The sequence below is a fragment of the Podarcis melisellensis genome, assembly GCF_964234715.1.
Source record: "Podarcis melisellensis genome assembly, chromosome: 6".
NCBI lineage: Eukaryota > Metazoa > Chordata > Lepidosauria > Squamata > Lacertidae > Podarcis > Podarcis melisellensis.
This window is the reverse complement of record NC_138538.1, coordinates 50195277-50211553: the sequence shown is the minus strand read 5'-3', so window position 1 is coordinate 50211553 and position 16277 is coordinate 50195277. Positions and strand designations below refer to the sequence as shown.

General features: G+C 42.3%; 1 protein-coding gene across 10 annotated transcripts in view; it reads right to left on the bottom strand.

The window, feature by feature from the left end:
• The window catches only part of RNF220 (ring finger protein 220), a 327501-nt gene that overhangs the window by 282213 nt on the left and 29011 nt on the right, over positions 1–16277 (bottom strand). Inside the window, exon 1 of one of the 10 annotated variants that reach the window (XM_081914738.1) lies at positions 2862–2952. The exons of 8 other annotated variants lie outside the window; for them this stretch is intronic. Coding sequence is in view for 1 of the 2 variants with exons in the window: in XM_081914748.1 (XP_081770874.1) it covers positions 2862–2908 (47 nt within the window). In the remaining variant the exon portion in view is untranslated. Of the gene's footprint in view, positions 1–2861; positions 2953–16277 lie in introns of those variants that run through there. One more of the 10 variants, XM_081914748.1, reaches the window with a different exon arrangement.

The window sequence follows — 16277 nt, the reverse complement described above, 5'->3', positions numbered from 1 at the left end:
ATTGTGCAGTAAGGTTTCTAAGAACATTATAGATAATCTGGGGTTAATTAGCTGACTAACCAATTAAGTGCTCCTGCCCCCCTCCTTTACCAGAACATTTGTATAAACTGAAATACCTTCCAAGCGGTTCTGGCTCGATCAAATACTAAGTAAGCAGGGGCCTCAGTTTTCCTCAGTATAGACAGGTAACTTCATGCTCACTTTTTTGGTGCAGGTTACAGGGAACAAATAGCCTTCCCAATGTTGGACTCCCAACTCAGCTCTAACCGACATAGCAAAAGGCCAGGAATGATGGGGCACCACATTGACTATCCCTGTTCTAGGAGATGTTAGAAAAGGTTGAGAAGAATGAAGAGGATTTTCAGCCTTACAGATCTGATTTTTCCCATCAGTAAAAATCAAGCCTAAAAAGCACCCTTAGGCCAGAAAAGTGACAAAGAAATTAATAATTAATCCAAATCCTGGGCAGCCCAGCAGAGCACAATACTTTAAAGTGTGTATTCAAAAAGAAATCCAAGCACATACAAACCAAAGCCATTCTTTGAACGCCAGCACCCAGGAACTGTGGCAGATGCAGGATTGATACAGCTGCTCCAGCAAGCCAGTTCAGAGAGCCCTTTCCTCGACAGCTCACCCTGATGCCATTCTCAGAAGTCACTCACTTTTTTCCACATTGCCTTTTTATTGTTTCAACTTTTTTGTTTTCTTTCAGAGTAACAAAGAACAGAGAGGAGGGAAACCCACAACACTTTAAACTTAAGGCTATTAAAAATGAAAAGCAAAAAAAGGAAGCTGTGAAGGTGGGAGGGGGGGCAGGGAAAGAGAATAGAGGGGATATTTTCTCTTGCCTTTAAGGAAGGGTCTTTTTCTTTTTCAACCTGCTTTTTAAAGAGTCAAGCCCCATAAAGATCTTTACCTTTCCAGATGCCTGTAGCTCTTGATAAAGGTGAAGAGGAACAACTTATGTTGGGCTGAGAAGAACAAATCCCTTCTTTTGTTCTTGGCAAAAGTCTTTGCTAATTGCTTCTCGGTGCTTTCTGTATTTGTCTGTTAACACTGGGAAAAAGCAGGGTAGCACAAGAGAGCGAACAAAATCAATGGGTGACAAAGTGGGGGGAAATAATATCTCTTTGGCGGCCTCAAAAGTACAGAAAGAGGGATAAAGTAAAGAGAATGGGAGAGGTCTCAAAAATAAATAAATGACCCGATACTGCTTGGGTGAGCCCCATTTTTCCTATCAGCTTTTACAGGGGGCAATACGTTTTATTCATTGCCAGGACTGACTTATCGCAGCCTTGTTTTTAATGAGGTATAATAAGGAGAACATTTTGTAACAACACGGCTCCGCTATTTTATCCGACAAACAGCTGTGTCATGGCCGTCGCCGGGAGAATGAATCATATCTCTCTGCCTGCATATGCGAACTCCCATGTAATTACCCTTGCATCTTAAATAAAGCAGGCCCTAAACCTGTCGCTCAGATTACAAGCAAGCGGAGCAACCCTCGTAACTGTGGCCTCTATCATTACAATTAATTTATCACAGAAGCGCTGAGATTAGAGACTGGAATTAAAACACAGTAAGGAGGGTACCACTGTGATGACAACAAATGAATCTGAGGGGGGACGGGGGAGGGGTGAGATAGTTTTATTGCAAAGGTTGAGAAGCCTAATTTCTTAAGTAGATAAACATGGAGGGAGTTCTATACTTTACGTAAAGCTGGAAACAGCAGGTACTCTCTCCCTCTCTCTCAGGAAACAGTGAAAAAGAACTTGGGCCTTGAGTAGGCCCAAAATGTATGTAGGCATGTAGGTCATACGGACAGCAATAATAACAATAATAATAATATATTCACAAGTGTTTACACATTTTACATCTTATTTTAAACATGATGTACATTTTTTTAAAGGACTTGTGTACATGCTCTCACAAAAAGTGGAAAATGCCATCTTGCATCCATTTGTATTTTGTTTCTCCAGTGTGCATGCACAGAATTATCGCAGCACTTCCTTCGCGTATTATTTATTTAACAGAATTTATATACAACTTGCTGTGGAAAAGCCTCTAAGTGGTTTGCAATAAATACTAACATTATCAATAAAAACAGTTTAAAACATTTAAAAACATCTAAAGGTAATTAGAATTAACAGTGAAAAACACCAAAACACACTAACATCTACATGACTGGATAGGCTTGCCTAAATAAAAATGTTTTAAGCAGGCACATTTGCTGCTTTGTCATTGTGAAGTTCCTTATTGGCCGAGGCCCTTTTTAATTAGTTTTTTTATTATTTTGTCATTATAAAAAAAAAAATTAAAGCCCCAAATAGGAAAGAGATCTGCAGTGACACTGAACACAAATAATTTATACATGTCTGTGCTAAGAGCTACTGAACAGTCCAAAATGTGACTTGCCCATTTTAAAGGTAGTCATCTTTCTTTCTTTCTTCAAAATGATGCAGACAGAATCACCTGAAGCTTTTTGGCACCAACTCTATTGTCTCCTTCTACCTATTTCATAAACTGGCCAGCTGCCAAGAAGGGGGAGGGTCAAATCCAAAACTTCTCCTTCAGACATTAAGCAGGGGGAGGTAAGGTGGGGAAGGGATTTAACCCCTCCCAAATGGTCTCTTACCTAAATGTGGAACGGAGGGTTTTTTATTTGATTTTGTAACGTAAGAACAGCTTGGTGCAGTCCTATATCAGTACTGTATACGGAAATGTTTACTGCACATAATTTCAGCATCATGTTATCCATACTGTGTCACCAACTGCAGGTTTTGAAGTAGACAAATGGGCCTACACTGAATGTTGCAGGGTATCCTTTATTGTAGCATATTTTCTATTGGACTTTTCCTCACCTCCTAACAGCAGTACTCCTGTGCAGATTGCCAGTCAGCCATGCCATACTTCAGGATATTCCAGTCCATTCCCTCTCCCTCTCTCTTTTCCTTTTCCAACTGACATTCAGCACTCCATGGCTACTGAGCATGCTCAGTGCTCATTAAGATCTTGCAGAAGGCGATGTTGAACTCTTAGGTCTGACTTTTAAAATATTTTTGAAGTTATGGCAACCTTGGGTGCCCCAAGCATGCTATTAGCACCAGCACCATATATCCTTCTCCTGCTCCGTGGCCCCCTTTTGGCTCCAGTCCTGTCAGCGTTCACCACCTGAGTTTGCCATTAGGACTGATGGACAACAAAGAAGCATGTCTTCAATATCTTATTAACTCTTCTGGTTAATTTTAAACCAGTATCCACCTTAACACATACAAGTGACAAAGCTGGAGGAGCAGGTGGTGTAATCCTAAAGGAAAGGTTCAAAGGGCCACAAGAAACAACAAGCAATGCAATGTAATTACAATAAAAGCACAAAAACAGTAGGACCTTCCAGGAATTTGGCAAGAATGGGAATGTGCTAGATCAGCCACACACAAACCTCTTATAGTTAGGAACTCTATTCCTTTCTGAAGTGCCTCCTTTGAACCACAAAAGTCAGCTTCCCTGTCACGCACCCAAACTAATCTTGTGGCAATTTTAAAATACAATGGGCAGGAAGTAAATGGAAAATTGCCCAACAAAACTGCAGCCTTTCACAGGCCAGTCAGGGTCATGTAAATTCAGCGGATTATCCATCCTTAACTTCCCTCATGTATCACCAGCCTCTGTTATCGATCTGCTCCTCCAAGGAAGCAGTACCATACCATCCCTTGCTGAGTCCTGCAAATCCAGTCAGACACTTTTGTGACTGTTGCAGAACACATTAGGATAAGTTCAGTAGTGCCTGGTTTCTGCACACCATAATCTAATTTGGGCCATAACATGTGTACGTAGGGATACTCAGCTGCACTGTCACAAAAATCCAATAAAATGGTTGACAGCTGCACTGACAGACATAATGGCTGTGTTAGCATGAAATGGTAAACCATGGTTTAGTGTTACAAGGACAAACCAGTGATCCTCCTACAGTGTAGATGTGGGAAGAGTTCAAAAGTTTTTGCTTTCCTGCAACTAGTAATGATGCCCGAGACCAGACAAACTGTGGTTAACCTTAAGTATGGTTTGCTTAAACAAGTCAAAGTTAAGCTCCACCTTATGAATTTGTTTTGTTTCATAAAACCTTAGATAAGACTAAACACAATTTAGGATTTGGATGCAACACTAAATTATGGTCAATGTAAAATGGAAGTGGAAGTTTTTTACCTTCTCCCTGCAACTGTGCCAGAGAAAGAGAACTGGAAAGCACACAAACCCAAGATGTGCTGTCGCGCATCCTCTTTGGAGACTGATCTCATTGCAGCACTTGGGCTAGAAGAAATGGAACATCTGTTCCCAGTTATGTAATGTGGAGGAACCCCCTGCTTCTCTGCTGATCACTGGAAAACCACGGTGTGTGTGTGAGGGTGTGGGTGGGTGGGTGGGAATGTGGGTTGTATGTGCAATGAGAGTGTGTACATCTGTGCATTAGTGTGCACTGGCAGCTTTGGCTATATCCACCGCTGGCATGCGGCCCTCTTAGAGTTGAGCCATCCTCACTGCACCCTCACAAGCCAAAAATAGCCTAGCGAGCCAATCCTAGCTTAGTGTGTGACATGTAAATAGTCAATAACTAATGGCAAAAGAGCATCTTTAGACCTAAGTAAGTGGCAAATACATACTTTTTTCTCTTTACTTCAAGCCAATGAGAGTTATGTAATTTTAGTGCACCATCACTATGGTTGACCTACAATCATAGACTCTGTAGGGAGCAATTGCTCAGAAGCTATTCCCAGAGCACCCATCCCCATATTGTGTAAGGAAGGCTCTGTTCAGACTCTACTAAAGAATTATTCTTCAGAATCCCAGGTTTAACTCATAGAAGCTTTCAGAACCCCTAGCCTTAAACAGAAACCATCAAACATGAAAACCAAGTACAGCTTCGTTTGCAGTCCTAGCCCCACTTACCTGGGAATAAATTCCACAGAATTCAGGAACACTTACTTCTAGGTAAGTTTGGCTAGGATTACCCTGTAAGTCAGTTCTTCAACACAAGATAAACACAGACAAAGTAAGTACTGAAATTAAAAAAATATTATTCATCTCTAACTACTTCATCTGTCACCTGCGTCTGATTGATGACAGCAATCTTGGAACACTGGATAGACAATTGTATTTGGTCCAGTCAGACCTGGGTTCAAATCCTTATTCAGCTCCCTGCATAAGCTTGAGCATTCAAGCCTCTGTCTAAGCTACCTCAAACTGGGAAAACTCTTAATCTGCATCACAAGATTCTTGAAGGAAGAGCGAGATATAAATGATTAGGTGGCAATTTCACAGGCAACTTAATTTAACTACCAATTTCTGCTCTAGAAATATATTGGCTCTAGCATTTAGCCCACCACACCCAACCTGTTCCTGTTTCCATTTGGAAATAACAGTTTTTGGCTGTTTTAGAACCTGTCTGTCCAGTATCCTAGGCACAGATTAAATTGCCTACCACTGCCCTGTCAGCAACTATTGGTTTTGAAGGATATTTCTTCCCTGAAACCTAAATGTATTAATCTTCTATCCTGAAATTCAGTCATTAATATTTCAGATGATGATGACCCAACTGAAATGTTCATACATATGGCTGATATCATTCCTAAACCCTGCACAGCAGTGTACCGCATAACTCTTTAGGGGGCGCAGAAGCTGCATTTCTAGTGGCTAAAGAGATCCTGCCCCAAAGAAAAGTCAAAATATCATGACAGCAAATACTTCATAGGACAGGTCAGCACAATATGGCTTTTGGACAAAAAGTGGCCCCCTAACATATTTTTCACTCCAATGTGACCTTTCTCTCATTACGTGTAAGCAACCTGATGAATTTTCATGTCACAAGCCAACAGATGCACCCTATTATTTTGTGAATTATGGGGGGGATGCTGTGGTCCACCTCTGGGCCAGAATGCTACCCCCAAATAGTTCAATACATATCCAGAATTACCAAACTCACAGCAGGGGGTTCAGAGTCACAACCTTCAGCTTGCACCCTTGCTTCCAACAATACCTGAGAAACAACGAAGCCCATAAATGCACCTCCACACACTGCATTTTATTGATATTAATAGTTATTGTGGGCCAAATGCTAGTCAGTGTATTAAAAATATATCCTACACGAAATATTAATACAGTAGTCTTTTAAATCTACTTGCACTCTGAAGCTGGGAGATGTGAAGAGATGCTACAAGAGATGGGAATTCCTCCTCCATCCTTCCCAGTAAGGGTCTACATTGGCTCAGGATGGCAATTAATAGTCAATCACCACCACCCCTTCCAATCAGTGCAATATAAGAAGGTGGACTGTAAATTCCTTCCACATTAATAGCAAGGGTTGATGCTCAATGGACCTATCCTGAGAACCCTCCATCCCAAGGGGCTTAAAACTTGGCAGAGACCTATGAGACACACTATGCACTTTCCTTTCATCTGCTTTTCCCACACCAGAAACAAGATCCCAAAGGTAGAAAAAATATGAGACCAACCATGCTTCTTTGTCCCAGTACATGTGGTGTGGGAGGGGTATGTGCAAAATTACAGTTGATTTCTTGATTTTGAGAACCTATGCTCTGGAGTAGACACACAAAAGACAATGGTGATTAAGACAATACTACAAAGACAAAAAAAAAGCTGTTTTCTTTATGGAGAGAAATGAAATCTATTCTAATTGGTGGTGAAGTCAAAAACACATAAGAAAATCCCCCCCTTAAACCCCCCAAACTCCTGTGTTTTGAAAATGTTAAATCATGAAGATACAGTAACTTCTTTAGCTCGGCCTTTAGCACCTCTCAAGGAACTTGAGTTACCAGGGAATAAGGGGGAGGGTGGTGGAAACGAAACCTGACTTCAGTTACAGAGACGCCCCCCATTGCACCACCCCAACCGATTCACTAAACAGTGCTGAGACCAAAATGAAGCAGGCGGTCCCATATGTCATAAGAATTAAAGGCACGGTTCCCACTTTGTAACGATGCTTTTACAGAAACCGTTCCACTGTAAAACTTTATGATTTGAATCTTTATTGCTGCCAGCAGAGCACATGTTCACTGCCTTGAATTATAACTTAATATCAGCAAAATCTGGCGCTTTCCAGCACTTTTTTTTTGGATAAAGTTTGTTCCTATTCCTTGCCCCAGTACCCTGCAGTTTCCCCCTAGCCACTGGTTGCAGGGGACGCTGCATGTTGGTATCACACTGCCAAGGAGGCACATCTGGAGACACTTTCTGTATGGAGGTCTCATCAGCATCTAAATGTACATGGGCAGCTACACCCGCAGGATACAGTTATGGATCTGTTTATCGCCATGATTGCAAAAACACTAAAATGCTAATAGAACAATGAGTACATCAATAAACACAGTTAAGGGGCTGAGACAGGCTCAGTGGAACCAGCACCCTTTCATGCTTAGATATCCCCTCAGATGAAAAGGAACATTGAACATTTGCACATGGAAGAGGAAATGAGAGGAAATAAACCATTCATTAAAAACCTGTATGTTATATCAGACCTGTCAAAGGTTTGGACATGCAAAGACACATGGAATGAGCATGGTCACAGAAACTTCTAGACAAGCAAGGCTAGGAGAGCTACAGCATCCTTTCCCAATCTGGATGCTTTCTAGAATGCCCACCATCCCTGCCCGTGCATATAAGCAAAATGCATGTAAGTGGGGAGCCTTGTCAAAGCAGGGAACTAGAGTGATTTAAGAGGCATCAGAAATGCCCTTTTGTTTTATACTGTACCTTTGCCTCCACAGTGCGAGAAAATGCAGGGAACCGTGTGTCCGAGCCCGCTGCAACACAGCTTCCCTCCCAACAGCTGTTGAGTGGGATAGCGTAACATCAGCGAGAGCTCCCATGCGCCATTGTGGAGCCCATCTTTTTTTTTTTTTTAAAAAAGCCTTTAAAATCTTTATTTCTGCACTTTTGGCTCACTGACATCCTCCTCGGCCTCTGGGGAGGGTCTCATGATGAGCAACAAGAACTTTCCAGCTCTCTCCTATCATTCCCAGGTTTGAATCTATTTATTTATTTATTTCCGGGCACCACACACACAAGTCAATCGTGCATAAGTGGGGAAATGCCTGTACTAAGAAAGCCTAAGGGCTCTTCACCTTCTGAAGTGGTTTCTTTCCTTCCTAAGTTTTCTTAAAACCTTGCTAAACATCCTAAACTCCTAAATCAGAGATGTGGGAGCCAGATGGATCTCCAATTTCGAAAGCATGCAGCACACATTAAAGCAGTGATCATGTATTTTTCATATTTTAATTTGCAACTTAGGCACTGTGTATGTTTTCAGGGCTCAGGGTATTTGTAAAATACAGGTTTCATCCCTCCTAAGGGCTCCTTACTTCTTTAGAGGCTGGAGTGGTTTAAGAATAATGACATTTTGCTTTTGGTTTATTAATTTTTATTGTGCCCTATGGTCACATTTTCAGTTTTTTCTCCACCAAACTTAAGGAGCAGGAATTTGAGAAACAAAGCCTTTGTCCTCCTTTGATTTCATGCTGATACAATCTTCTTTTAAAAACCCTGAGTCATGTGATTAAATTGTGAAGGGTGGTAATTTGATTTACTGTTATGTTCCAAGAAATATTTAAACAGAAGTTATCTGGCAACCCTATTAAAAAAAACCCACAACTTATTAGCCTCTGCAGGTGGAATGTAGAATGAGAGGAGAGGAACCCTTGTTTCATCTAAGGCTTGTCTAAAGGGTTCTTTTTGGGGTCTAAAACAGTAATAAATGATTCATTGTGTGAAATGTTCACTTCACATCAAGGGCTGAATCCTGAGATCCATAGAATGAATGGAAGATCAGAAAAAGGGGACCTCCTTGTCCCCCTTGCAGACAACTCCTCTTGACAAGACTCTCCTAGGGTGAGTGGGTCGTGGCAGCTTCTTCAGTGGTGTGGGATGCAGTATGAGGGTGTGGGGCTGCAATGGGAATCAGGAATTGCTCCAAATCAGACAGAAGCACATTGCAAGGAATCTCCTCTCCCTCACACTTTAATCTATATAGTAGCATGCCTAAGTCAACTCACACAAGCCCATGAATATTTATTAGGTAAAACAACCAGTAACTAGAGCAAGAGAGCAGTTGGTAGCAGCGTTAGGAGAGATGAGTTCTCTTCACTTGAGCAAAAACAAGAATCCTCGTTTCTGGAAATGCTCTCTCTTTTTTAACCCTTCGAGACTTCCTGGGACAATTTGTCACCAGGGTTATTAGCATTTCTTCTGAGATATTGACAGCTTGTCTTTCTTGCCTTCCAACCAGTGAGTGATTTCTTCACACAGTCGCCAAATACTGCCAAATCACCATGGTAAATGTATCGACAGAATCATATTAACAGCTGCTGTGCATTTACAGCACCGTAAGTTATACAGAGAGGCGGAAACACACAGGGAAATAAAGCAGCCCCAGTCAGCAGTAGTGACAAGCGTTTATTTAGCAGTTGCTGCCTGGAACTATTTTTTATGCTTTAATTGCTAATTGTAAGATCCCATAAAAGAGCTGCCTTGGACCAAATTATTTGTCATCCCTCAGAGCTGAGCATCCATATGTTAGTTACCTGGCTACACAAATGACTTACCTGGACACTGCCCAATAATATAATAAAGTGAGCTGCCTTTTAACACGATACAGAGGATGCCAACAGACTTTTAAGAGCTCGTGTAAGATAATCAAGGGAAGACCTGTCTTGTGACAGAGTGTGACCCAAATTCTGCCATCTTACTTTTGTTCCTTCTTGGCATTGCCACAATGCACTCAGGGTTGGTAAACAAACTGAGTCCCAGAGTTCCCTGAATATCTCATTGTAATGTCCAATGGGCAATCACTTATTTCATTTTATGAATGTATATCACATCCTCTAATGAAAACACATTTTCAGAGAAGCTTACACAAAGCAAGTTAAAAGTAACAACAGTGGTTCATTCCACTGCAACAGCTTTTCACAATCAGAACCCTCTAGATGTTTAGGACTACAATTTCAGTCATCCCTTACCATGCTGGCTGGGGCTGATGGGAGCTGTAGTTGAAAACATCTGGAAGGCATCAAGTTGGGGAAGTTTCACAATAAGACGTCCTCTCACCCTAGAGGGGCATTCTTTGTCCTGTCATTTATTTGTACTGTCACTATCCTGGTTCTCCTTCATTTTATGTGACACGGTTTATACTTTTCTTTTTGAGGTAATTTCTGTCACCACCCCACCCTACACAATGAGGACAGAAAGTTAATTTCACTGGCAATCAACCTGGCTGCAAAAATGAGCTAAGTGATCAAATAAGCTGTGAGAAGTGGTTAGAAACGCCCCAGGAAATTTTTGAAGAAAACTGCCCACAATGCAGCATGTGCATTTAACATTCCCAAATCCTGGAAAAAGCCTGCCCGTCACAACCTCCTTACTAGTCCACTCGATATTCTTCCCAATAAGCTTAAGAAAATAAACTCCTTAAAGCCAGGGCTGAAAAAGAGAGAGAAACCCCCACCTTTTCACTCCCCTCCAAATCTCCCTAGCTATTAAGCCTCTTAGAAGTTAGAATGTTGCTGAAGAAAGTGAGACCACGCCAAGCAGCTTAGGAAAGGCCTAAGGCTCCATGTGGGAGGGGTGGGAATGGGTGTATGTGGAGAGGCAAGGAGTACAAGAGGTATGTACAGCTGCAGCCGTAGCAGTACTTTCCTAGTCGGGCAAGAGAAAAAAATAAAAAATAAAATTTGTGTTGTCCTTTTTTCTTCTTCTTTTTCATTTTCTGATTTTTGTCTGATTAGAAATTCAGCAAGTCAGACAAACTTTGAAGAGATGCCTGAATAATTTATATATTTAACTTCCTGTTAGCAGAAAGAGAAAAGCGCAGCTTTCAAAGATAGCTCTGGTGAATTCAAAGGCCTCTGTTGCCCTTCGACAGTGTTTTCAAAATCAGCATTGTCCACCCTAGGCTGTGCCTCCTACCTACCCAACTAGAGCTTTACAAAGCTAGAACATACCCTAAACACAAAACTGAGTTAATTGCTACTATACTGAAAATTAAAGGCAACTGATTATGTTTCTGCAAAATGCCAACTTGCTCTATCATAATACCATCTCTTATCCCACTCTTAACTGCATCTGAAATTAACTGCACTTTTAAAATATGCTGCTGCTGCTACTCCTACTCCTACTTATCTTCCCTTCACCTTAAGATCCCAGGATAAGTTACAACCATTTAAAATGCAATATTAAGAACAGTTTAAAATTATTACAATCACAAAAACAAGGGTCCTAAGAGTGATGTTTCAACTGCACATAAGAGCTCTCTTCTGAACGCACCCTAAGATAATGGCAGTCATTCTGTCTCTATGGGAAATGCAAAATGCTACACTTGGGGATGACACCTGCCTATCACACCTGACGGTGAAGAGGCCCAATAACGAACAATGGGGAAAGTGGAAGAACATTCTATTTCTCTCACCTGGAGGCAGGCCCAGGAGCTGCAGGGAGAAGGCGCCAGCATGAATTTCCGTTCTTCCACCCCTGTCCACTGAAACTCACATGCAGAGCTCCTACGAGTACCAGGCTTCCCACTTCAAATCTTCACATTTGAAGGAAACAGTGAAGCTAGCATCCTCATCCCCACTTTGCCTGATCCTAATTATTACACCAAAAGAGGATAATCTCACTCTGGAATGTAACTCTAAACAGAAACAGAATTCAGCACAGGACTGTGGGCTAGGGCTATGGAAACGGTGCTTCAGTTCATAATGGCTTCCACTAAGTTTTATGGGACAAGACAAATAGGCTGTACTTTGGAAGAAACTCAAGGGCAGGGCACCTTACCTCTGACCAGAAACCGGAGCATGAGGCTCAGGTATAGCACAGGACAAACCCCAAAGCGCACTCTTTTCCTCTCTCCCATATAAGTGAACAGCTTCCGTTCACTCCTGAAGGCAACGCTAAAGTGCTGCACTTGGGATAACGGCAGCTTTGCTGTGCCAGAAGCTTCAGAGGTCACACTTTATTACTAGCCATGGCTGCTACAAACCATGACCCAAGAAAACTATCAGAAAACACTACTTTGTAACATTATGGATGACATGCTGACATTCCAATAATATAACAAAATGGAAGAATGAGAGGAACCAAGAAAGTTTTTGTAGCTAATATATTATCCATCTGCAAAGGGGGCTATGGGGCGGGGGTTGGCTGAAAAGCCACATAAAATTTTTAAATAACAACAGTAATAATTGGATTCTGTAAAAGCAACTGCTGTGTGAATAGCAGTTAATCTTCTCTGTGTAACAGAGCTCCCTCTAGGTTGAACATTCAGGTATTTCAGAAACCAAGGCACACCAAATTTCACCCCCAGAATGCAGAAATTCCCTGCAAAACAAGTGCTCATTCTCTAGTTAGCAAAGACTTTTTGTGCGAGAACGTGTGCAACACGCCCAACTGGACCCCCAAGGAGTATCTTGATACTAAGGTAACCTGGATCAATGCTTCAAAACAAAACCAGACACATGCACCCTACACTTCTTGTCAAAAATAATGAAATCTCAGACTTGTGCATTTAACCTAGGGTGCAATCTATGTAGTAGCCAGCCATTTACAATCCATCCATCAGCATGCATTGAGAAGTGGGGAGAAATCAGTTATTTTCTCACTCTTTAACTACCCTGGATTGTGCAAGGAGTAATTAAAGTGTCTTAAAGTTTTTATGCTAGCTGATGTTGAGTATATGCCCAATTTACACCTAGTTGAAGTTGATTTAAATGCATTGCTTGGAAAATCTGGGGGCTGTTTCATAATATTCTATACCAAAGTTAAAGCTAGTCTCTCATTACCAGGAGAAGAGGTATAAAATTACTGATAGCAAATTACCCTATTTCCCACCAGCTAGATCCGGCACACCCCTCAGATGCATCAGGAGACGCTTCTGTCAGGAAAGGAATTTAATATTAGAATGACAGGATTGGCTCACCACCCTGTTTACCATGTGTAACTGTAATTATCATAGGATACTTACTTGTATGAAAAGTCATTACAAATCAGCTATTGTTCTTTATGAAATGAATGCTGTGCTTGTCAGAGGAAGCCAGCCACTGTGACCTCAACTGACCATATGAATTGGGCCTAAAGACAGGACTGGCTAAACAGGAGAGCATCATACAAATCAGAGATGTCCTATCTCTGGAGACAGACTACTAATACAAAAGGTGTTTACACCCTTCTCCAAAATATATATAGGAACATAGGAAGCTGTCTTAGGCTAAGCAGCTTAAAACAAAGCAAAGTTGTGGGTCCCGGTCCCCTACAGAGAGGATACACATAGATTGTGGCTGACATCAGGTGCACTTGGCTTCAAAGGCCAGTGGTGGGAGCACACTGGAGCCACAGGAAACAGTAATGGGTATGCAGCCTTCTAGAGAGTCAGACCCTTGGTCCATCTAGCTCTGGATGGTCCAATGCATGGCCCAAGGACCACACGCATCCCTCAGCAACGTGTGATGCCCCTCAGCCCTTGTGCCACCTTCCCAAAGCAGGATAATGAAGATGGGCTTTGGGATGGAGGCATGATTGCTCTGACAGGGTTCTAGAGTCCTCCCACCTCCTTTCCAAAGCCCAGTTAGCACTTTCCTGGCTTTGGGAAGGCAATGCAAGGGTGTAAGTGTGTGTGTGTGTCAAATTTTGGCCTCACTTCTCCTACCCCAGCATGACAAGGCAGTGTGTAGCTTGTGGCTTCTGTGCCGAAGTACTTTTGCAGCACACTTGGTATGAAAATATGAGTCGCCCTGACTAACTAAACTCTGCTTAACACTAGGGGTGGGGAACCTCAGGCCAGGGGCAGACTTTGCTCTTTCAATCTTTCAGCAGAGCCCGGTACAAGGTCAAAATTCAGTGCCCCCCACCTCTCACCTTCCATTCTGCTTAATTCACTATGTCATAGTTGTAATGCCCTTCAGAACCCCCTAGGTTCAGTGTCCAGTGTGGAGGAACCAGTAGGGCTGCCATAAATCCTCCTCTGTTCAGGCCCAGGGGCCAAATGCCTCTCTATCCGGATCTTGAGTTTCTCCTCAGGTCATAGTTCCTCCTCAGCCACGCCTTCTGTCCCAAGGCCACAACCCTCACCAGCCCTGCTCTGTGGCCTCCTTGAACAATTCTGGCTGGGCAGAATATCCTTGGACTACAATATTGCCTCCTGTTTGCTTGGGTGGAGGATACAGGGGGAGGGGTGTTGCTCTACCCACTTTTGCCTCTGGTCCCACCCGCCACAAGGTTGCTCAGAAGGAAATGTGGGTCTGTCTGAAAAGCAGCCCTCCAGGGTTTCAGACAGGGAACACTCCCAGACCTACATGGAGATGCTAGACATTGAACCTGGGTCCTTCTGGCCACAAAACAGATGCTCTACCACAGAACTATGGCCCTGCCTCATATACTGCTCTATGAAAGTAGTTCTCTGTTAGTAAAAGCGCGCTTCTATCATTCTTCCTACCTAAATTTGTCTCCTGCTTTGTACAAGGGATTTCCAACCTCCTCACACAGGCCCCGTTTTCTAGTTGTTTCAAATTTATTAAGAAGGCAACCAAATAAGAGGGTTGTGGACAAAGTTTTCAGATGCATGCTTAGCATAAAAGGAGAGGCAAGCAGTGGGAAAGGGAGCTTGGCAGCCCATTACGGGCAGCGTGAACATCAGTGACAAGGCATCTGGCAAAAGCTCCTGTGAGCAAGCCAGGACCAGGGGACCAGCCTTTTCACATCTGGTTAAGTACCACTAAACCCTCAGACAAGCTGCCTAATTATGACAACACTTCTGCTGGAAAATTAGCATGCTTGACTGACCATGCTCAGAGGAAAGAGGGGGGGAGCAGCTGGCAGGAATGGGCAGTGCTACTGAAAATGCCTAGGAGTGGCTCCCGAAATGTAATCTAGAGCATGGCTGCCTTCAGAACCATGGCCCAATGTCATGCTTCCCCACTGTTCTCAGACTTTCTCAAGCAGCTGTCACCAATAATGGCTATTTCCCACACCACAGCTTATGTTAAAACAAAAAAAATCCTTCCAGTAGCACCTTAAAGACCAACTAAGTCAGTTCTTGGTATGAGCTTTCGTGTGCATGCACACTTCTTCAGATACACTGAAACAGAAGTTTCCAGACCCTTCTATATAGTGACTATATAGAAGGGTCTGGAAACTTCTGTTTCAGTGTATCTGAAGAAGTGTGCATGCACACGAAAGCTCATACCAAGAACTGACTTAGTTGGTCTTTAAGGTGCTACTGGAAGGAATTTTTTTTGTTTTGACTATGGCAGACCAACACGGCTACCTATCTGTAACCACAGCTTATGTTGTGGAGCAAGGTGAGTCTAGTTCACACGCGCAGATGGGGAAAAAAGGTTAAGACGTGACTAAGTTTATACAATACTGAGAGCCACATATAAAGAAAGCAAAACTGAAAAGGATCAGATAAACGTTAAAATTATTACCTTTTGCAGGAAAAAATACCCAGAACTAATTCTATGTGAAACTTTTGTAGGCACTCCAATGTTCAGTTCTAAAGATATAGAACCACTGCTCACTAGCACCACATACAATGGGATTTTATTTGCAAGAAAGCATGTATTGCTGCCACATTGCTTCTTCCATCAAGAGCCACACCAAGAATTCTTGTCTGGTCACTTGGGCATCAATGACAAATGCAAATTTTAAAATTAGTTATTGATGCCCAAGTGACAAGACAAAATGCACTGATTCTGATGAGAAACTCCTGATAGACGGTGTAGAGACCTAGGCTTTTCTTGATCAGTTATGAAGATCCCTGAGTGATCCTGAGACAGTCATTCTCTTACACCCTAACCAACCTCACAGCTTTGTTGTGGGACAGTAAGAGGGAGAGAATGGATCACTCCTTTACTACCCTGAACACCTTAAAGGAAGAAAATGATATAAATGCAATTAGCAAGTCTTAAAAACTGAAATGTATTGAGGCCCAGTCTGGAGTTCTGTTTAATCTAACTTTATTAGTGGGTGCTCACAATGATAGCTTGCTGAGTCTTTTACCAGTGTCAGCGTAGCATACAGCCTACATCTCTCTCTGAAGAAAAAATATCTAGATACAGTAATCCATGGCCTAGTTATAGCCAAGATAGATTACTGTAATGAATTGCACATGGAGCTGACTTTGAAGACAGTACAGAAATTACACCAGGATCAAAATGTGAAGGCCAAATTGTTAACTGGCAACATTCACTATGAACATGCAACTCCTTGGAGGCACGTATGGC